Here is a 22,641-nt window from a genome sequence, read left to right on the forward strand (position 1 = left end):
AAAAGATTTTTTTAATTTCGAACTTTTCGTCTTACCTTTTTGCTACAAAAAGTTGCTAAATTCATGCATATCACGTTGCTCTTCGGAATCTCACATGATAAGCCTCATATTATTTAATTAAACGATATTATTAGAAAAATAATGTGTGATTCTCTTTTCTAAGAGAATAACAAATCTAGATTCGGCGTTAATACCATGATAAACAATTGCTTTAAAACAAACGATTGCTCTTGTTTATAAGTGTCTAACTATTGGGTATTTTACCTTATTCAACTGCGATTCCCTGCTGCTACACTAAAACCTAGCGTTTATGAAATGAAGTTTGTCAATTGATTTTTTTAAACCCTTCGCGCTCCCCTGAGTTATTTTCCGTAACAGTTTGCACGCATGTGAATTTGGCCTGCGACCTTCGAATTTTTAAAAAAATTTTATGCCACACAATTGCTCTCAATTTACTTTTAATTGCTCTATATTTTTTATTATTTGCTCCCACGCGGTTTTTGAGAAAATCGAAAAATCAAAAATGTATAGTCGGGGGCGACCGTGTTTCGAGAATTTTCAAAAATCATGGAATTTCCGGGAAATTTATGTACCGTTTAATTGCTCCTTAATTGCTCTTATTTGCTCCGCAATTTTTATTATTTGCTCTCTCGTGGTTTTCGAGAAAATCCAATAAAACTTTGCAGGTACCGCGAGTCGGAACGTTTCCAGTAAAATGGCGCCATATTCAAACCAATGTTGGTGACAAAACGTTCGTTATCAGTCATCAGTCAACGTATGAGGTAAAGTTCATGCGTTTGAATTATTTGGATAAGTACTTCTTGAAATGAATTGACAGGTTTCGTAGATATAGTTCATTATCTCATCTGGATACTGCATAGGAGTGACTGCATGTTAGTTTCATTTTTGGAATTTCCCTGATTTGTAACTTTATTTAAAAATGTATAGGCATTAAACTGAAATTTGTATGAACTACGTACGATTCTTGTTAAATTGAATATGTAGATATGATTTGCTATTTGTCAAGTATGTGAAATATATTTATAATTGACGTTGTTAAATAACTTTATAACACACACTAGTCTATTGGATGTTACAGTAAAAAGGTTTTTTCCCAACCATAACAACTCTTACAAATGGAATATAAAGTGGAATGAGACCTAATAGCAGAAATAATTTTCTGTAAGGAGAAAACTTTTATTACTTACCTACTGGCTTTGAAATCAGAAGTAAAATTAAGTTTGTGGGATAAATATTATTCTTTGCTCGATATAAATGGGAGTAAAAAAGTTTACATAGAAGGGTACGTTTCTAGATTGGGCCAAAATAACTGATTCTGATATGTAAATGTAAGATACTATTATAATTTATAAATTTACATTTACAAGGCTTATAATAGCATAATTTTAATAGTAAAATAAACTTACTCGGCATAACACTATTGAATATTTAATCACTCATATCCAATTCTTGCAGTGTAAGTAAAGTTTCAAACGAATGTCGTCTAATTGTTGAACATCTTTTTATAGTTACCATATAGGCATATAATATTATTATTAAGATTATCTCTTGAGCCCGTCTCTCGTAATGGAGAAATGAAAGTACAGCAACAAAAATAATGTTAAAAAATCAACTCGTCGAATACCAACAAGTCAAAATCCTTTTTCTTAAAAGTAGAAAAAAGAAACAGCAAATAATAACTATTTTGGATGCAAATATTGAATATACCTGTTATTTAGATTGGTTCTGTCAATCGACAACCCATCAGTGCAATTATAACATGGCTCGGACAGTTGTTTCTGATTGATTCCCGCCCGGACCCAAACTCCAAATGTTTGCTTCTGTGGCCGTACATCCATTGTGTTATACTGTTATACTGCAGTAACTAAACCTCCAATTATATAGGTATAATAATAACCATTCTGATGCACTTCAGAAAAGAACTAAATTCAGTAATGATGTAAAATACAGTAATAAATATGTCGATGAATAAATATACATATATCAAAATATGTGGTCAATATGACGCAGGTTCGCCTACAGAGTTGTAATGATCAACATATTAATGTCTCATTGTCAGATAATCGAAGCTTTGGTTCTGTTTTTGCACCTGTGGAACGTGAATGGCTCTTAAGAAGATGATGTTAGGCTAGTAGATCAAGAAGGGGTCAAATCTAGAAGAATGCTTGAATCTTCCAATGCTGGTAACGGTAATTCGTTTTTCTCTTCCTCCACCCTGGCATCAGACATTTTTAGGAACTTGATCACCTTCTCTGTAGCTGCTATGCCACAGCTACTTACTTCGTTCTGAAATAATTAGGAATTGGGTATAACATTTCATGACTGACATGAGCATTAGTTCTAGTCAACTCTGTGAATCTTGTTTTCACTCCTAATGTATGCTGTTATAGAAATATATTTATGCAAACTTAAGAGCATAATCAAGGGATTAAGCACCCTTCGAACGTAGTGTACACCACTCAAAAATCTTGTGAACTCATGCGAACTTACTGAAATTTCGCGATATATACTGAAATTTTATTGAATTGAAATATTAATAAGCCCTGTGAAATCTATAAGATCTGAAGTCTTTGAAATCTATAAAAATCACATGAAATTCTTCAAATCCTATGGTATATCTTTCAAAATCTTTTGAAACCTTCCGTAATCTTGTGAAATTTCCGAAATCTGGAATCACATGAAATCCCTAAAATCCTATGAAATCCTTCAAATTCTTTGGAATTTTATCTAAGCTTGTCAAATTTTATGAAATTATTTGGTTTCTCAGACATTTCTAAAATCATATGAAATTGCATAATGTTGAAATCTGGTGTGTACACAAACTAACGATTGATTAACCCCTTAGGTGTAATTAAGTACTTGAACAATCGTATTATAAATGCGTAATTACCGATGCGGTCAAATTCATGAAATTGAAAAATTTCTGAAGTACTGTCACCATTGTTGAAAAATTGCTGTCCGGAAGCCTGCTGCGTACCAACATTTCATAATCCTGAAAAAGAAAACATCATAGACTCGTATCTCTTTTTCGGCCATCTATATGTAATTATAATTGAACAAATACAGTATCCAATTTCAGTGGACAAAATCTTATACATATTATTAAGTTATCTCTTGAGTGGTCTAATAGTTTGAAGCTGTACACTTAGTAACCACGGTTGATATTTTTTACTCGAGAAGCAAGGAACGGCATTGAGCACTAAATAATTAAAAATGGAAACGTTCTTGAACTTGGTATTCTGTGGCAATGTAATCAGTTGATAGTGACAGAGTTTCTTTTTGCTTTCATAGTTTTTATTCTGATGTATAAATATTCAATCCACTGTAGAAGAAAATTGCTTCGAATGATATACTATTAGTTGAGAACTTCTTTGAACAAGCAATGAAAAAATAATTGGTTGTAATGTTGCTATAAGTAGATTAAATATAGTTTTTCTTTCGGAGTTTCATAGACAAAAAGTTGAAATTACTTGTGATTACTATAAATTGTGAACTCATGAAATCATACGAACTCATTACGAACTCATACGAAATCTTAGAAATCATGAGAAATCACGTAATGAGAATAAAAATTTATTTGTCAACTAATCTCTCGTAATCTCACGTAATCATTCTACAAAAAGTAAGTCATCATAAAATGCGTAATCATGGTGTTAATATTTTCCATCGTGAAACACCCCTTGGTTGAGGACTTATTAAATTATTATATTCTTAAGCTACAGAAATCTGTTTCAAAAATACAAGAATAGAAGATATTGGAATTGGTTGTAAAATGGAATATTCAACGATGCAAACATGATCAGAAAAGAAGTGTTACAGTTAATTTGTAAATATTTGTCTTCTGGATAAAATTACCTATTGTCAAATGAAATCAACTGAATATACTACATTTGGAACCATTTTGACGTGATTTAATAATAAGCAGTAATATTTAGTATTCTCCTTTTTGCAATTCCAATATTTCTATTTTTGTATTCTTCGAAGGATCTTCATAGCGTATAAAAATAATTTGATACAATCTCAACATGCGACTACCTCGTTATAAAACTACTAAAAAAAGATCTATTTTTGGCTAACCAACCTCTTTAAGCAACCAGTTGCTTCAACATCCCTGCATACTCATTGTTCAATAAAGAAAACTACGTAATGCTTTTGTAGGATTCATTTGAAAAGCTGAATTGTAATATTATGTTTAATTATGTAATATGATGATGATGTTCTTAATGACATACCTTGTTGTCCATTATCAAATAACCCAGCAAGAGTACTACGTACGCACCAATTAGAGTGTGCTCCATGTGTCGACCAGCCTTTTGTAACACTGAAAAAGAGAGGTAGGAATTAGATTTTTCAGAGCTTTCAGAGTTCAAAATGACGATTTCTATCTTTTTACTAATGATTGCATCTACGTACTTGCATTTCATTATGAAAGTATGAATAATAAATTACTAACACTTTGTAACTGTTTCTTCAATAAATTCTTCCTGTGACTTAGTAGTAGTGGAGACAGTTTCCGTTTGTTCAGAATCTTTCTTCCCGTCAAGAATGGCATCCGTTTTTTGTTCTTCGGCTCGTGCAAGTTCTTCTTGTTTGTAAAAAAGCTCGATCAGTGCTTCGACTCCACTTTCAACAGCTTCAAGAATGAAAGTAATAAGATGATTAGACAAGGAAGAAAAGAAATATTTGCAAAATCATTCAATTCAGGGGATAACTTCCTGTTTTGCATAAGACACGTCATGTACATACGGTCAAGAATTTTGACTAATGATGGAGGTGCTTGAGCTTCAATGAGCAACTGCTTGTTATCATCGCATTGCTCGACCAAATTAATCAACAGAATCAATGCCAACATCATCATGTCAAAACGTTTTTCTTCTGGTAGAGATTCTGGCACACGTAATAAGAGGTATAAACTACAGTTAACGACACCTGACTGAGATCCAACCACTTTACTCCCAAATGCTAAAAGACAAAAAATATATCTCGTAAGTAAAGTGCTTATAATGATAATATTTTGATGGTTTCATAGTACGAATTACCGTGATACAAATGGATTACTTACATTGCTTGTTGAAACGATGTGTGAGATTAATTAAAACTTTAATAATAGCAAATAGGCATTCTCTAACAACTGCAGCGGTAGAGCTTTTGTCACTAGGATCCATACTAGGATACATTGGAATTTGGAGTGCGCAGAAATGGTACAGATTTGCTAATGTATGGACTAAAATACCATCGTCGTACTTCAACAAATATACTTGATTCTCCTCGTTCATGTGTGTTACCTGCAACAACAAAATTCTTTCGACATTGATCTCTTAGTCATGTTTTGCTAACTATTAATATTGAATCACCACTGTACAGATAAAATATCGCTCAATTTTAAGTTAGTATATTTTTTATGATATATTTCGATATTTCTTCGAACATTAAATTTTTGTAAAATGTTGACAGTGTTGTGAATTTTTACTACTTTTCGACAATAGTAACGGGGAATATTGCATAAAAAGGCTTTTATCCCCTTAAAAATAACTTCTGCTTTGTTTTCAAGGTTTTTTAATTTTTATTTTTTTTTTCATGAACTGAAATGGACTGAAAAAATTAATTTGATTCTTGAGAACAATATGTATACTTCCAACTAAATGTAAGAACAAAATGTAAATATAGGCTATGCCAAACATAGACTTTAAAACTGATTAGATTTTGGCTTTGGCCGGTTCAATACTTGGCGAATTATTTAAATACCAAGATTATAAAATATGAAATAATTATTATTATATCTCAGGAATGATTGAACAGATTTGGATGAAAATTGGTACTACAAGGTTTTTTGAATCACTGATCACGAATCTAAAGTAAGATTATTGTTGTAGTTATTATAATCGTCGTCGTCGTTGTCGTCATCATTATTGGGGTTGTTATTATTGTTATTAATATTATCATTATCATTAGTGTTATAGTTCATAACAAATCTGTAAACAGGGAGTTAAAAAACTGGTTAATGGTCAGCCTAAACCCGTTTCTTTTTTTAAATCTTATGCCGAAAATAGCGATATTTAAAGGTATTCTTCAAAATTCCAATTTGGTAGTAAATTCTCCATTGTTTAACTTATTATTAGAGAATGTGGTAAAAAATTACTAGCTTCAAAAACGTAATTTTCCCGGAAAAACATGTATTTTAATTGCATTGCTGTTTTGAGTGCAAGATGCAAAAGAATCACTTGTCATGTTCTATATGTATAATTTTTCAAAGTTCCCCCGACACCATCCATATAAGACTTAATGAATTTGAGCTGAAAACCTTCATAAAAACGTTCAAAAGCATGTACATGATTCAAGAGTGAAAACGTTATTATCAATAAATAGTTCATCAAAACTTCCTACATAATTTGAATTTCCAAAATTATAATGTAAAATTAAAAAATATTTGGTTAATATTATTGAATGGAAAAAATCAATTGAATTAAAAATCTCAAAATTTTAGAAAATTAACTCCACGTTTCAGAATCCCTTTTCCAAAAATATGCGATCAATACAATGAATAAAAATCATACAGCCGTAAATTTAAAATGACATATGAAAGTTCGCTTTTGTTGTCAAGTATATTGAGAGGCCCATTACAAAACTTCAATTCTAAAGGTAACATCAAAGTTCTGATTCTGATTTTCTTTTCAACTTTTTGAGGGAAAAAATTCTGTCCAGCCCTTCTTATCAATTTACTTACATTTTCTAATACTCGTAAGCACCTATCAACTTTGCGTAGCTTGTCCAAGAGAGGATCAGACCAGCCTGTTTCTTTGATATTGCTATTACTAATATGGCGATGACAATCTCGGATTGTTTTGACAATATGCTCCAAGCCACCCAGCTCCCGAAGTTCTTCTTTGAACCATTCACCGGCACGTCTTGAAGTTAAGCTCAGTAACGTCTCCATAGCTAATTGCCCAACCTAGGGTAACCACAAAAGAAAAGATTTAATTTGATATCTTCATTTTATTTTCAAAATTATACCTGCAAGGTAAAATTCATAGGCATATTATCAATGGCTTTCAAGGAAAAACCTGCCAACTGTAACCTACAGATTTGCATGAGACTTCGCAGACTGAAAGAGTAATAAAAATAAACGAACACGTATTTTGACTCATCCATAAACATTCCAGGTTAAAGTTTCAACGCTGCCTCACGATTCCGCTCACACGCACCGTGCTCAAGCGGATCAATGGTGCAGTGGCTAGCGTTACGGCTTTGAGATTTTGCCTCTCATGTTGGAGTCCTGACCAATTTTTTTTTTTTTCATTTCTTTGTTATTATATAATATTTTATTGTTACACACAAGGGCGCTATGTTTAAATTACAATTCATCATTCCAAAGCCATTGTCTGTTATTCCGAAATATGCTACAGAGTATTAAATTTAAGACTAATTGGTAATAACGATTGTATAATAGCAAGTGGCTTAATTTTTGTATTCATTGTTACAATATTACAATTCAAGAGGATCCGGTGCATTCTTCGGGGTGATACCTATCATTAAAACATTCGAAACATAAAAATTCTGTACACTGCAAACAACGCATGAAGGCACTTTTGCTGCAGTCACATTTCTTGGTGCAAATGTTGTCTTATATTACAAGTAGACGTGATGTGATTGAAATATACGGTATGATTCATAATTAATTGCGGTCGTCAGAATTTGAGAAAATGATTCAATACGCATGGTTTGCTACAAAATTATCACTGGATTACGAAATTTTTTGCATTTTTAACAACGTTTATTTTCCAGAAAACATTTCTACTAAGAAATGTGACTGCGGCAAAAGTGCCTTTGTGTGTTGATCGCAGTAAACAGACTTTTTATATTTCGAATGTTTTAATGATAGGTATCACCCCGAGGAATGCACCAAATTCTCTTGAATTGTAATATTGTAACAATGAACAAAAAAATTAAGCTACTGACTATTATACATTTTTTATTTACAATTATTTTTAAACCTAATTCTCCATACCATATTTCGGAAAAACGGACAATTGCTTTGGAATGATGAATTGTAGTTTAAATATAGCGCCCTTGTATTTATCAATAAAATAAGGTACATTTGTGATGCATACTTTAATGAAGAAATAAAAAATTGAGCAGGACTTGAACACGAGGTGCAAAAACTCGCAGCTGTAACACTAGCCACTACGCCACCAATCTGCTTGAACACGGCATGCGTGAGCAGACTCTTGAAGTAGTGTCAAAACTGAAACAGTTATTTTCTCGCAAACGATCGAGTGTTTACAGATAAGTCGAAATACGTGTTCGTTTATTTTTATTACTCTTTCATTCTGTAAAGTCTTGTGCAAGTCCGTTACAGTTAGCGGGTTCTCCTCGCTAGTGAAGATTACTCACGGTAATGTTGTCTAAATTCAGATGCTTTGCATGTCCCTGTGCTTGAATGTCGGCACAAAGTTGGCGCACTTTCTCTTTATTTTTCAATAATTCAGCCCTGCTCAGGCCGCAATCGTCAAGCGCGTCTTTGTGGCTTGCATCTGACTCTAACAGACTCAACATCAACTCTAAGCAATCACGATCGAGATCCATGGCTAACCTATCCTGACTTAATACAAACATTACCGTCGCTGTACACAGACCAAGACTCTGAAATTCATGTTGATAATTTACAAATTAGTTGAAATAATAACTCAAGTTGAAAAATTTGATTCCATTCATATTTATCGTTATGTTTGAGCTTCACAATTGAGCTTTTAAAATGTTACCTGATCTTTAGTAGCGTCGTGAAGAGCTTTGAAAAACTTAGCGACAGTACCATGCGCTCTGACATGCATCCTGAATGCTGGGGCCATACATTTGCTGGCTAAGCGTATTGCTGATAGACATCGTGTGGCATTAGGATTATTTTCTCTTAACGTATCCAAAATATATTCAACGTCATCATTAAATTCTTGGAACTCTCCACTTTCCTGTATCTGGTGAGCTTTTTTCACATTCTTAACAACTGTATAAAACTGCAAGTCAAAAAAGAAAGTTACCATCACTCTTGGCAGAAAATTATCAATTGCAACTTATTCTTTTGCTGAGTCATAGCCTCCACTATTTATCATAATTGTCGATAACACAAGTTGAATTAATATAAATTAAAAGTTACTGAAGTTAGGATAAGAATTTGGATATTTCACGCACTACATAATTAACAATTGAAAAAAACTTCAAATGTAATTGAGGAAATTTGATTCTAAGAGAATATCACCAAATTGAGAAGAAAGTCAAACTTACGCCTTTTACTTTTTTACCACATCGAATGCTTGTAATAGCTTCAGTTTCATCAGTAAAGTCCATGTCTGTTTCTGGATAAGAGACAACTCTGGTTAATTTCGAAGGTTCGAATTCTTCCTCCTCGTAAGCCACAGGAGCTGAATTGGCATGGGAGCCAGAAGCTTTATTCGGTGCTATTCCTGTGCTAGTCGTGTCTGTCGCAGAGGATTCCTTCTCATTATCGGACCACTTGTGTTTGTACAATGCCAGTCTTTTGTTTCCACTCGCTACTCCAGTCGACCGACTTTTAAATATACTTCCTTTCTTTGTGATAGGTTTTGTCGTAATACTGGCTGACGGAGGGATAGACTGTGGCTCAGAAACCAGGCTGATCATACTAACAGGATCATTTTCAGGGTTTCCGACGACTCCCTCGCTATCGTCACTTCCAGAGAACCAATCCTGGTCCACCATAGCTTTGGCAGCTTGCGGATCATTCTCAACGACCGGGGCTGGAATATCGGGTTCCACTTCCAGTTCGGATGCGTTATCTTCCATCTGTAAATCTATCGAGCAGTGCTGCACATCGTCTGATATATTTTCCGGACTCTCCTGCATCTGTACAGTCGTTGACATAGCTTCTGGTCTGGAGAGCAGCGGATCCGCATCGCTTGAGAGTATATCAATCAGCTCCTGAGTTGTCGTTGGTAAAGGTTGGTCATGCCCAATCAGAGGTTCGATCGTGCTCTTGACGGGATAGGTTGGGTTACAATCAGTCTTAACGATGTCATAATGTGATATGAGAGTGTTGTTGGAATCTGTCATAGATTTCCTAAGGGTCAATGAAAGTCCGGAGCTGTGAGAGTTCGGCGTTGTCGGTACGGGAGTTGTAACAGCTGTGGAAGCACTTGATAGATCCAACTGCAGGTTCTTAGCACGACTTCGAGTAGTTCGACGCATTTCAGAATTTTCTAAAGGTATGGAGATGGTAGTGACAATGGGCTGATGGGTCAACCTCGTCTCCCTTGGTCGGGAATCCAGTGATTTAGAGGAAATCTCAAGACTTGAATCTCTGAGATTTTCTTCTTCGTTGACCGGGCTCGGGACAGGCGTAGAAATTCTATAAGTATCGAGTTCGAGAGGTGGCGTCGTCTCCTGCGTATCCCCACAAACTAGTCTTGCTGTGCCTTTGCATATTCTCAGGACAATTGGAGGTTTGCTTTCTTCTCTGGTGGTTGCCTCGCCAATGGTGCTACAGTCTAAACTTTCGCTAAGCTTTTTCTGTGCTACGTGGGACGACTTGGATAAAGGCGACTTGGGCACGGATTGTTTCGGTGTCCGAACTCGCCCGTATTGAGAATCAGGTACTTGTCGATATACCGCTGCGTCTGGCCTGATGTCATCCGTTATTGGCTGGACGTTACGGCTTTTGAAAAATTTTTTTGGTTTTACAATCGGCTGTGTGTTCTCGGCCTTTGCATCAGGATCAACGTCGAAGGAAAATGGATCTTTGCTCGCATTTAGTCGCACGTTTTGATTTCCATAGTCCATCTTCATTTTCTTTGCTGAAAAAGCACTATGTATATCGTCTCTTCGTCCTATGGAATGAATGTTACTTTGATTATTACTCTTAATAATAATTACGAAGTAATCAAATGATGTTGCACATATGGTTAGAAAAATATAATCAAAAATTTTCAACAAATCATCCTTTGAATAATATGAAGAATTGGTAAAACAAAACTGGACTGATAATCTGCTTTGAATGCCATTTCCGCTTATTGTTTGCAATTGTTGATATTGTAAATATTATAGCAATTAGATCAAGTTACGAACATACCATTGATGTTTGTACTTCTTATGGATGTGAACGAAGTAATGCCCCATTTTCCAACAGTACCAGCTGACTTTGCAGCAGAGGGCCGATTGCTATGTTCTTTGAACAATTTGTCGAATTGAATGCTTGGTGGAGGTACACTGCTGACCTTGCGACTGTAAGATTTGGTGTAGCTACGCGACGTCATTATGTATTCCTTGCAATTTCACAAATAACGTAAAACATACCAATAAGAGTCACGAGTCGTAACTATCTCGACTTTACTCATTGTTCTAAATTGTATACAATCAATAGATGTTTTACATAACGAAATTAAATTTCTTTCAACACAAGCTCACATGATCCGGGAATTTAGTTGAGGGGGTGTTTACGAATGTTATCACTGTTGACTGAAATGTAGTGAAGTAAACCAAAAGTAAAACAAAATGTAAAAAAAAAAAAAAAGAAATGGAAATATCCCCGTACTATCGGATAGAACTTTTGGAACATATGAAAGAAACAAACGCCATGTTTCATTCGCTCGCTTTCCCCCCTCCGATGCACAGCGTTGCAGTACAGACTATTTTATAGACTTATCTATACTGATGTTGCTATTATTTTCATTTTACTCCGTCAATTACTATCTCCACTTCTTGTTAACTATAGTATTTTGTACAAGACTGCATGACTTTTAATAGAAATATTAATCATAACATGGTTTTTGCCATCTGTCGATGTTTTTTGGTTTCGACTTGTGATATATGAACACAAGATATGCGCTCTCCGGCGATCTTACGAAATCTTTGGAATTAAGGGATCGAGGCTTCTGAATAGATCACAGATAGAGCCACATCACAAATCTCCTAATTTTGACTCGACTCTTTAACGTGTAACTGATATGCGTAGCAGCAAGGCGCATAATTGCGATAGGCTAGATTTTCACGGGTAGCAGAATGCTACTGCAGCGAAGAACTGCCCATGAAAATGTGTCCGCAGCGGCAGCAAGAGGCTAGATTTTTACGGGCAGCGAAATGCTGGCAATTTTTCAACCAATAGGAATGCCAAGAAAACAGGTAATACAAATTCAGTGCGCATGAAGCGTAGTTAACTAGGTAGAGCGTATACTACTAGAGGAAACGTAACTTCGCGTGTACAGAAGATGTGCCGTAGTAGTAAGATAGACCAGTTATGGTATGCAAGGTCCCTAGATTAGACAGGTCAAGACACGCGTGGGCAAAAAAATTAGTGAGTATGCGCCAGAAGTTTCGTATAACAATGGATGTATTCCAAAATATACTTCCAGTACTGCCGACCGTGACGTCACGCTATTAACTGCGAACTGCGTTCCGTTTTTACTTCGAGTTGCCAATCGCAGTAAAATCGGAACGCTACACCGAGGACGCGGCCATCTCTCAAGTACTGCAACTGCCTCACGTCCAGACCGCAGTAGTCAAAGTCAACAACGTCACAGATATCATGACGTCACTGGCTGGCGGCAGGAAGCCACGGTCGTATAGGTATACACGTCTGGAAACTACATTGGAGGGGGTATGTCGCTTATTGGAGCAATTTTTGTGTTCACTAGTCGCCACTAGGTTCGTTGCGATCTTATCAACAGTCACGGAGGGGCCGGGGGGGTCCAATAAGTCGTAGATTCGCATATACCTATTTGATCCGTCAGGTAGCGTATCTGAGTGGATGATTTCCCAATACTCTACGTGTAAGCTCGTGCGTCCAATTGAACAATTGAATTTCCGCCATCTTGTACAGAAAGTTGTCACAAACTGCGCGCTAGATTTGAACTGCGTAATATATGCTATTTAGATCTTACGATATATTCGTCACACAAAAAAGTTTTTGACGAGTAAAATAAAGTTTGATACATTGAATGAAGAACAAATCATTTTTTCGAAAGTATATTATTATTTACAATTATATGATGTAAAAGATCATTAAATAATATGACGAAAAACTTGTATTTAAGCATGATTTTTCTTTATGTTCAAAAGAAGTCGTCAATTCTGAGAAGTTTCCGTCCATTATCCTTTATCCTATGGTGGGCTGAATTCCATACGGATTATTCAAAAATTTGTATAACACTAATTCAACCGTTAGGGAATCCATTTACCATCCATTGATCATCAAAGTGGAGCTTAAGACATGTAAAAAAAGTTTTGAATTAAATTATATCGAATTGGGTGAGTAAAAACTTTATTCAAAAATATGGAGAATAAAACATTCCTTGCAAACGTTAAGGCATTTTTATAGAGTTGCGTGCGATAAACCACAACCGTAATATAATTAGTAGTATCAATCCACAATCCATTCACATGAAGAAAAAGTTACAACCACAATCAAAAGAAAATAAAAAAGATGTACATATCTGAGCATGCAAATCAGGTACAAATGTGTAGGTGACATATTGGCACCTGTCAAGATATGTACTACATACATGGTTATACAGATTAGATGTCATAAAAAAAATGGGTGCGTGTACTTATGTACGCGCGTGCGAAGTTATACTTCTTTGGCATCATTAAGAAACAATAAAACAAATAACGAATGTCTTACATTATATTTAAATAATCTATTAAATTTTTGTCACGAACTTTTTATTAAACGTTCTATTAAATTTATTTCTTTATTTTGTAAATACTAAAAAACCAATAATAAATATTCAACATTGATAATTTAATAATATTTAATATTAATTATATTAAATAATGATATTTTAATTTATATCAATAAATAATACATACGGATAACTAACCTCAATTATATTGGAGCACTTGAAAAAGTATTTTAGCACAATTTTTTCACTAATATTCACAAATAGTAAATAATATTAATCCAAATATTCAATTTAAATCACTACTGAATATATTTTATTGCCACATATATAATTCGCACTTGTATGAAAATAAAACACGTGTTGTGACTGTAAAAACTAAAACCATGTGGATAAATATTATAAATAAATATGAAAACAGTGATCAGAGGCGACAAGAGACGAGACCCCCCACCTCCAGAGTCAAAGATAGCTTTACTTTAGTTGAAACAATAAAAAAATTGATTATTCCAGACAACTACATTTTAATATCGCTAGATGTAATATTTCTTTTCACCAATGTTCCGACAGACCTTGCTATGCACGCAGTAAATAACCGTTGGGCCTCTCTAGATAAAAAGATCCCAATTCCACTCAGTGAACTAGCTAAAGCCTTAAACATTTGTTTCGATTCGGCAATCTTTAAATTTAACAATGACACATATGCACAACAATTCGGGTTGCCCATGAGATCCCCTCTCTCTCCAATCCTGTCAGATCTTGTGATGGAAGACCTAGAAAGGTCATGCATTAGCAATCTAGATTTTGATTTACCCTTCTACTTCCGATATGTTGACGATATTCTAACTGCAGTCCCTAAAGAAAAAATAGATTACACACTGAATATTTTCAACCAATATCATCTACGACTATAATTCACCATTGAAATGGAAGATAATAACGCCATCAATTTCCTAGATTTATTGCTGATACACAACAACACTAAAATCAAAACAGATTGGTTCCACAAAAAAACCTGGTCTCAAAGATATTTGAATTTTAATTCCCACCACCCGATGTCCTACAAGATAGGTACCATCTTTAATCTTGTTGACCGAGCCATCAAACTTTCAAGAATTCCATGAAAAAAATCTGTCACTCATATATAATATATTAAGATGGAATGATTATCCTCACGGCCTATTACACAAACATATAAATAAGAGCCGCTCCCATATAAACAACTTACTTGACAATAATATTGACTCTGCTCCCACAGACGACAACAATAGACCTACCTGTCAAGTTTGTGGGAAAAAATTCAAAAGACTTACAAATAGTCTTTGATTCGGGAAAAGATAGGATCCCCATGGGCAAACGATCCAATGTTGTGTACAAAATACCTTGCAATGATTGCAATCAAGTTTATATCGGACAAACTGGCCGCCATCTAAACACCAGAATTAAAGAACATCAACGCAATGTACATGAGAATGAAGAACGTCACACTGCTCTAACAAAACATGTGACCAATAAACAACATACTTTTAGCTATGACAATACAAACATCCTCTGTGAAGAACCTAATTATTATAAAAGGTTATTACTAGAAATGTGCAATATTGTAGGACACACTAATTCCGTTAACCTTAGACAAGATGTTGAACATCTTAGCAATATTTACAAACAGCTAATCTCCGCCCACATATCACACATTGTTTAACCTTAACTATACACATAAAATTATTGTCCCCGTGGCACAGTTTTTTTACATAATTTTTTTTTTTGTTTTTTTTATATATGTTTATATCTGGTTCACCTTCACTCTGGATCATATTTGTTTCTCCCATCACTCGTTATTCACCAGTTGACCCAATCGGTTCAACAAAATTTTTGTTAGACATGGAGAACAGGGTCATAAAGATCCCAATACCACTTTCTTGGACATTGTGTAAACTAATTTAACTGCTATAAAAACTTTTCTTTAAAACTTTTTAATACATTGACATATAGACAGTGATGATACATAGTTTTTTTAATTAATTACCTCCAATTTGTAACTCCTACACTTTAAACAACCGGACGAGCCGACAATGACTACCGTTACTCGAAGAACTTTGGCTCGACAAATTGTATTTTATGAATTCGACTTGTATCTTAATCCCCTTCCTATAAAAAGGTAAATTATTCTCTAAGCCTATCCTTTTTTTAACAATTAATCAATTTGTACTCACTAACCTATAATATACAATAGCCTTAAGAGTATTACATCTATAGTATTTAATGTCTGATTGTACTTTTCTTATAAAAAATTTATTTTGTTCTTGACAGTTGAATAAATAAATTAATCGTTCTGAGGAGGGCCCATATCCGGGTCGAAACGTTAACAAAAAATACGTTATACATATAATTGACCGCTCACCAAGATTCAATAATATATTCCATGAGGTCGAGAATTCTTACCCTTCAAAAGAACGAAGTGCAGGCGGATACTTTTTTCTTGTAATACGTACTTTACCATTTTTAGCAGCACGTTCAATTAGTTCCGAAACACCTTCGTCCGGTATTGATTCCAAGGAACTCAACGCATTTTCAGATACCAACCTTTCATTTCGAAGTTCGGTAATGATATCTTGCAAAGATGTTACTCGTCTTTTTAAGCGACCTATGTATTCTCTTTGTGATTTTATAAGTTTTTTTTTCACATGCAGAATGGCCCTGGTTTGAAACAGTTTCTTTATAGTGGTCCTCGGACTATGTGTGTAGCAATGATCATGTGAGACTGCCTTCGAACTTCTCGGCGTATCAATGCATACGCTTGTTGGTGTCAACTTAGTACTCAGGTTATCCCTAGAGTCACCTAAAAATAATTTTTGAATTGAATTAAGATTCGTATTTCCTCCATGATTCTGTAACAAGTGGTATACTAAGTAATATTTTCACATACTATTACTTGAGCTGAGGAGGTTAGTACTCAAACTAAGATGATCACTATCAGTTTCTATGGCGTTGGCGTTCTGCTCTGTTACATCTACAGAGACAATGGCGTTGGCATTCTGGTCTGTTACATCTACGGAGACAATAAAATCTTGGATTCAATTTTACTGAACAGAAGACAAAAACATCGGTAAACCTAACAACATTTAAGAATAATACAATTACCTGAAAACAATAGGTTATTAACATCATGTACTTCGGTTGTATTTACTGTGGTAGACAATGGCTCATCAAGATCATGTAATTTGGTTACATTCACTGTGGTGGGCCGATCGGATTTATCCTGAAGTTCGGTCTGCTGCAAGTTTTCACCTACAGATAAGTTACTAATAAATAACGACAATGGAAATACACAGAAATGTGTCACATACGATTTTTCTGTAACAGAGCACTTTATAATCTGTAGGTAATTAATCGCTTCGACGGCATTGACACAATAGTGCATCACATCAACGTGTCTTTATGCACACTAAGTTTTCTCTGACCTAAAAGGGATTAATAGTTTCAGATCTTACCAAATAACGTTGGGATACTTCCTTTTCGTAAAGTTATATAATTTTTACTTTTCTTCTGAAAGCAAGAGGGTTCAAAGTGGTCGGAACACAGAAAGCTATCACTTGATGGAGACCACGGTCCAATGTTTATATTTGCGATCCACTGTTTCATAATATCAGGTTCATCCAATGGGAACCTACAAAACAGGCAAAGTTTAAATTTATAAATTCACACGTTATGTTGCATTGAGTAACGGTACTTACTTGAAGAATGAATAGCCACGTCCATATTCCCTTAATCGGTGACAAGATGAACACTCTGATTTTGGGTTGTCAAATATAGTTGGTACACTGTTCTTTTTCAATGTAATTAGGAATCCTGTCCTATCAAAGCAGTCATTTGTAAAATGAGCTGAACATAATGTGCTATTTCGGTTTGGCTTCCAGTCCTTCCTCTTCATTTCTTTTAACCACTGCTGAAGGCGCAACACATCTTTCACGGGAAATCTACATATCGAATTATAATTTAATCCCTGAGTCAATAATACCCGAGTTTTCAATTTCAATTATAATAAGATCGGTTCATAATTCAAATATTGTGAATTTTTACTGACACGATTCGTACGTTATAATACTCGTTAAATATAATTAGTAAATACTTTGTATGCTGACATAACCTCTGCAAGTTATCATTTGCAGAACGCTTCAGCGTTGTATACTCACTTGTGAAATGATCGCCCACAATATTTTGATTGCTTTGTTTTGCAAAAAACGCAGGTACTCATTGTTACCTCAATAATTGTTACTGTAATTTTCCATCGCAATCGATTATATACACATACATACCTATATCACGTATATATATATATATATGAAGTGACAAGAATCTGTACAAAATGGCTACCGTTCAATTGGCGTGACGGCACCACGCTTAATCCAATCCAGTGTGGTCTTACATACAGGCCTGGTAACTTGTAAGGTGGAGGTGACTCAAATAATATGGCAAAGGGTAGTGCTTATTTCCGCCACTTGGAGCAGTGCAACCTTGTGGTAAGCCACTCAATTAGAATGGGAAGAGGCAAGAGATGGTTTTAAATAGCTGTGTTATAACAGAACGTCAACAATATTATATTTTTAATCAATCAAAAATGAGTGCAATGCTCATCAAATCCTAATATTTCTCTTTACGAACGAAATATGCGTAGGATTATAATGAATATGTATTTGATATATGTACACGATCTTTTGCAGTAATAAATATCATGACATTTTCAGATGTCATAGTTTTTTTATAGCTCAATTTTTGGCAAGAATAATTATTTTTTATCGTCAAAAGAAGTTAAGTTTATTAATTGTGAGACAAACTGTGAATCCTGAGCTGGGGTACACGACATTTGAGACACTAATACATGAATTTATATAGTATCGACTAGTAGTGCAGTGGAAGAGTGCTTGTCTCGCTCGTGGTCGACGCAGGTAACCCAATACCATTTTGTTTTAATAGTACTGTTAATTTTTCTGGCGTAATGTTTCGTCTGTAAATTTGTATTTTTTAACAATTGTTTGATTATGTGAATGTGAAAGTAGAGGAACAGAGGATAGATAGGAATACAAAAAGTAATGGACGCATTACATATGTACAAAATATATTATTCTTTTCTCAATTTAGCCACTTTATTCTGTACAACGAAACATTTTTGTTTCATTTGATTCTCTTGATACGTGAGTTGACGCATTCTTAGCCGTATAATATAATAAAATATAGAGACGGAGAATATTTTAGAAGCATGCTTCATGCAGGGAAACGTAAAATTATAATTAGAAAGTATTTCAGCTAGTGTTAAATTAAAGACATTTTTATCGCGAGCGTGTTTAGCGAAGCAAGACTCAACAAACGTTATTAGCTTTACGAAATGTGTATTAGCGTGTACTAGTCGCCCTCGGGACTTCACGTCGACTAACTTTGATGTTGAAGACGAGTATTCGCTATTATTTTGGAGAACATTCCGACATTCCTCACACACATCATAACGTCGTAGAACTAGATTGCCTGCAACTGTATAGGGGGCTTTCCACGTCAGATCGACCTGCCCATAAGACTGACCCTCTTTGAATTTGTTTAAACTTCGTGAAAACTTTCTGTTACTTGTCGAGAGTGTTTGGGATTTTTTAAAGATTCTTACTCGACGACGCTTAGACGTTAGCATTCGGTATAATATGTGCGGAAATTGGAAACGTTCGAATTGTAATTAAGTATTGCTCAAAAACTATTGATTCCATGAAAAAAGTTGTAAATTATGCAAAAAGTTATCGGAGCTGCTGGAAACCCGTGAAAGCTCAAAGAATGTTAGATTTTCAGATTTCTCAAAAGCGGCATAATTTTTTTTAACAAAAATTTCAGAGGATGTTTCTTTCTTACTGTTCAAAAACTTGTATAAACTTCATCATGGGCCGTGATCTAGTTTCTAAGCTATGAATTTTTTTAAATTCTGAAAAAAAATCAGAAAATGTTCTTAGGAGCACACCACTACCTTGTGACGTCGGAACGGTACCTAGTGGAAATCTCCAGATGTTAGACACCGGAAACATTCACACGCAGCTACAGCTAGACTCACATCAGTAGTTTGGGTCACCAATTACCGATTAAGTATTGAAATACACCGAACAACGGGCATTCTGTCGCTCTAATCGAACGAACCGAAGAAGGAGTAATTGTTGGATAAAAGATTTAATTTGGCTTACCTTTCTTGAGAATATTCTGGGTGTGATGACTTGCAGCGTAGATTGGTGAGAGGTTTTTAGCGGAATAACTGACTCTAATATATTTAGATACTTTGATTAACTTTGGTTTATTTTATAAGTTCGATATTTAAAAGTCACAAAAACGGAGTTACACAGTGTAAGATCTTAAACTTAGTATGACACAATGGAGCTGAAGCTCGCTGGACTTTTGGGCAGAGTAACGTTGTATGAAAGTTTAAATGCAAAAGGCTAAAGGATTTTACCGCGAGACTGTACCGGAACAAGATGACGAATCTGGAGGTAGAAACCAAGAGGATGATCGAGTGATCGGTCGCCGTTTTTATAGGGGTCGATCGTTGCGCAGAACGATCCCACTCTTTAGTTTTTTGGTCACCTTTGCGCACCTCCCTCCTTTTTCTAGGAACTAATTAGGGCACGACATCCTCGCGCATGCACGCCTGTTATCTTAGTCCATTAGCTATTACTATATTGTAGGTTTTTACGTATGGTATAATATATTATGGAGTCTTGTATGGCATAACGCTGCTTGGTGCGGTGGTGTAGGTGCGTGGACTTTGTTCCGTAGTTCTCCGAACTGCGTGAGCTTTTCGTTGAGGCACCAGCCCCCTTTCTGGCCCCCCTCAGCCACTCAACTTCTTCCTGTCTACCTCTTAATGTTTTTGCTATCTTGCTCGTTACAAAGCCCATATTTCATATTGGTTACCCGTCGTTTGTTAGTTTTATAGCTGTATCTATATAGAATTACATATGTATTATAGTCGACTACTGTCGTTATTAACCTGGAGTACAATAGCGATTGTTTATAAAACATAGTTTGTTATTTGCTTAACATTATTAGAATCGCGCTGCTGCGAATATCCTTAGCTGTTTGTGTTATAACTATCTTAACAGATTTAGAGTATTTAGTAATTTGATAATTCATGGCTTTAGAGCAGGTTTACATGTGTGCTTTTTGTATATAATTCCCTTCTGTAATTGTTAATTCTTATATTGATATAAATCGGCTTGGAAGCTTCTAGAACGTTTTCGTTTCGTCGGTAAGTTTCCTAATGTATTCTCTAGGTGAAGCTCTGTATGGCTCCACATTGGAGATCTGCATTGCCTTCAAAACGTTGCGCGTGTTGCCTACATTACGGCGTTACGGAAGAAGGTATAGTTCATGCTGGGTAATTAGTATTCACGGTTTTGATGGTTTTGCAGTCTCTGGTTTTATGGATATTGCAGCAGTGCTATCTTTACATTACGTTGGTTATGCATTTATCTATGGTTTTACGGTCTTTTATACTCCAGGCTATATAGTAAAGCGTATGTTGCTTATAGTATAGCTCTCAGCTCACAATGCACAAATGGCATTGCCGAGTGCTATATAATAATTGGGTATAATCGTGTTAGTTAATTATGGTGATAATATGATAGTGATATATAATAACGTATAATAATATTATAGTTCTCTGTAGTACGAAGATCTCGTAACATGGTTTTTAAGCCTTGTCTAGTGAATTTCATAGTTATTTCCATCTAGGGATATTCCAAATAGTTAGACAGTTGTTTTAATTTCTTATGGTTACAAGATTCTCGTACTTCGAGTTTGGTTAGTTGATAAAAGTAACATCCAGTAATAATAGTCGATAAAACATACGGACGTTCCAGTCGGATGTTACAACCTGTGGGCTCTGACCACTTTCTGACAATTGCGATTGGTATTGCGTTGGCTGCTCAATCAGGTGGTAACTGTCAGCCAATAAAATTCAAACGACTTGACGCACGCGCATAAGGTGCGCACTTTCCTCATGGACGCACGGTATAATCATCGAGTGTATTTAATTCGGGCAATTTTTCAAAAATATGTTGAAACCCAATTATTTTATATTGGTAAAAATATGATAACTAATGTTAGTGATAGGCAGAACTTTAATAAACTTTTGCTTGTCAAAGGGCAATGACTTTGTAAACTCAAGTAATAAAAATTAGTACGTATTTTTATTCGTGATCCTAATGACTGTCCCTTTCCCAATTGAAATTGTATGTATTATAATCGATAAATTTCATAAGTTATAGCAATCGATTATTGTCTCGTATTCCATTAAAACTTCAAATTTTGTTCGACAGATGGCACTGTGAGTGGGGTGGTCAAGATGGCGGAACCTATAAGATTATTTGAAAATTAAAAATTATTCAAAATCAATATTAAAAATCTTTTATAAACTATGAGTAGTAAAGTGAAAATTTTAATTTATTTATAAACATATCCACACATGAGCCGTCATTAGGTTTAAAATTCATTCATTCATCCATTCCACAATTCATTCATTCCAGGTGTATATGGTTTAAAACGGTGTATATGGTTAAAATTGGTGGATATGCTTGAGATTATAAATAATTGTCAATAACCGTCTTTCGTCAAGGCACTATATTTGTGTATTGCACTTTTATTATTTCTCGTTCTATATCGTGTGACGTTGCACCTAGAGTGCAAGTCACAACAAACCCCAAACCCGCGGGGAAGAGCCGAACGGGTGAGTACCGTCCCGTCGGGAAACACCCGAAGTTAACCGAAGCCCACCGACGCTCGGCTGAGCCGAGCGCCAGCCACCAGTACGACAGCGACCTACGAAGAAGTAACACGCCTACGAAGAAGTAACACGCGAGAAGTAAAGAGGAAGAGAGAGAGAGAGAGAGAGAGAACGACGAACCTAGGAGACCCGAGACCCCAGACGCTTCCCCCTCAACACCGCTACGCCGACACT

The 22,641-nt window shown here is 35.2% G+C and overlaps 2 protein-coding genes across 3 annotated transcripts; both read right to left on the bottom strand.

Moving 5' to 3' along the window:
* Positions 1 to 1,344: 1,344 nt before the first annotated feature.
* On the bottom strand, positions 1,345 to 12,067 carry LOC107227738 (protein wings apart-like). Of its 2 annotated transcripts, none has more exons than XM_046745344.1 (11): positions 11,117 to 12,067; positions 9,298 to 10,841; positions 8,781 to 9,029; positions 8,413 to 8,661; positions 6,746 to 6,970; positions 5,084 to 5,306; positions 4,768 to 4,983; positions 4,475 to 4,654; positions 4,254 to 4,342; positions 2,912 to 3,013; positions 1,345 to 2,307 (listed from the first exon to the last, which is right to left on the bottom strand). In XM_046745344.1, the coding sequence occupies exons 1-11, from the start codon at positions 11,298 to 11,300 to the stop codon at positions 2,158 to 2,160; spliced, it is 3,411 nt and encodes a 1,136-aa protein (XP_046601300.1). In that variant the 5' UTR covers positions 11,301 to 12,067; the 3' UTR covers positions 1,345 to 2,157. The 2 variants fall into 2 exon arrangements, with proteins under 2 accessions (XP_046601300.1, XP_015524440.1); XM_015668954.2 differs by having other exon boundaries at positions 9,298 to 10,874; positions 11,117 to 12,066.
* Positions 12,068 to 15,976: 3,909 nt separating this feature from the next.
* On the bottom strand, positions 15,977 to 18,089 carry LOC124295419 (THAP domain-containing protein 5-like). The gene is made up of 7 exons (XM_046745374.1): positions 18,036 to 18,089; positions 17,855 to 17,936; positions 17,396 to 17,638; positions 17,153 to 17,328; positions 16,803 to 16,949; positions 16,588 to 16,710; positions 15,977 to 16,500 (listed from the first exon to the last, which is right to left on the bottom strand). Exons 2-7 carry the CDS (start codon positions 17,914 to 17,916, stop codon positions 16,100 to 16,102), a joined length of 1,152 nt encoding a protein of 383 aa, XP_046601330.1. The 5' UTR covers positions 17,917 to 17,936; positions 18,036 to 18,089; the 3' UTR covers positions 15,977 to 16,099.
* Between the last annotated feature and the right edge of the window lie 4,552 nt (positions 18,090 to 22,641).

The sequence above is a fragment of the Neodiprion lecontei genome, chromosome 1, assembly GCF_021901455.1.
Source record: "Neodiprion lecontei isolate iyNeoLeco1 chromosome 1, iyNeoLeco1.1, whole genome shotgun sequence".
Lineage (NCBI taxonomy): Eukaryota > Metazoa > Arthropoda > Insecta > Hymenoptera > Diprionidae > Neodiprion > Neodiprion lecontei.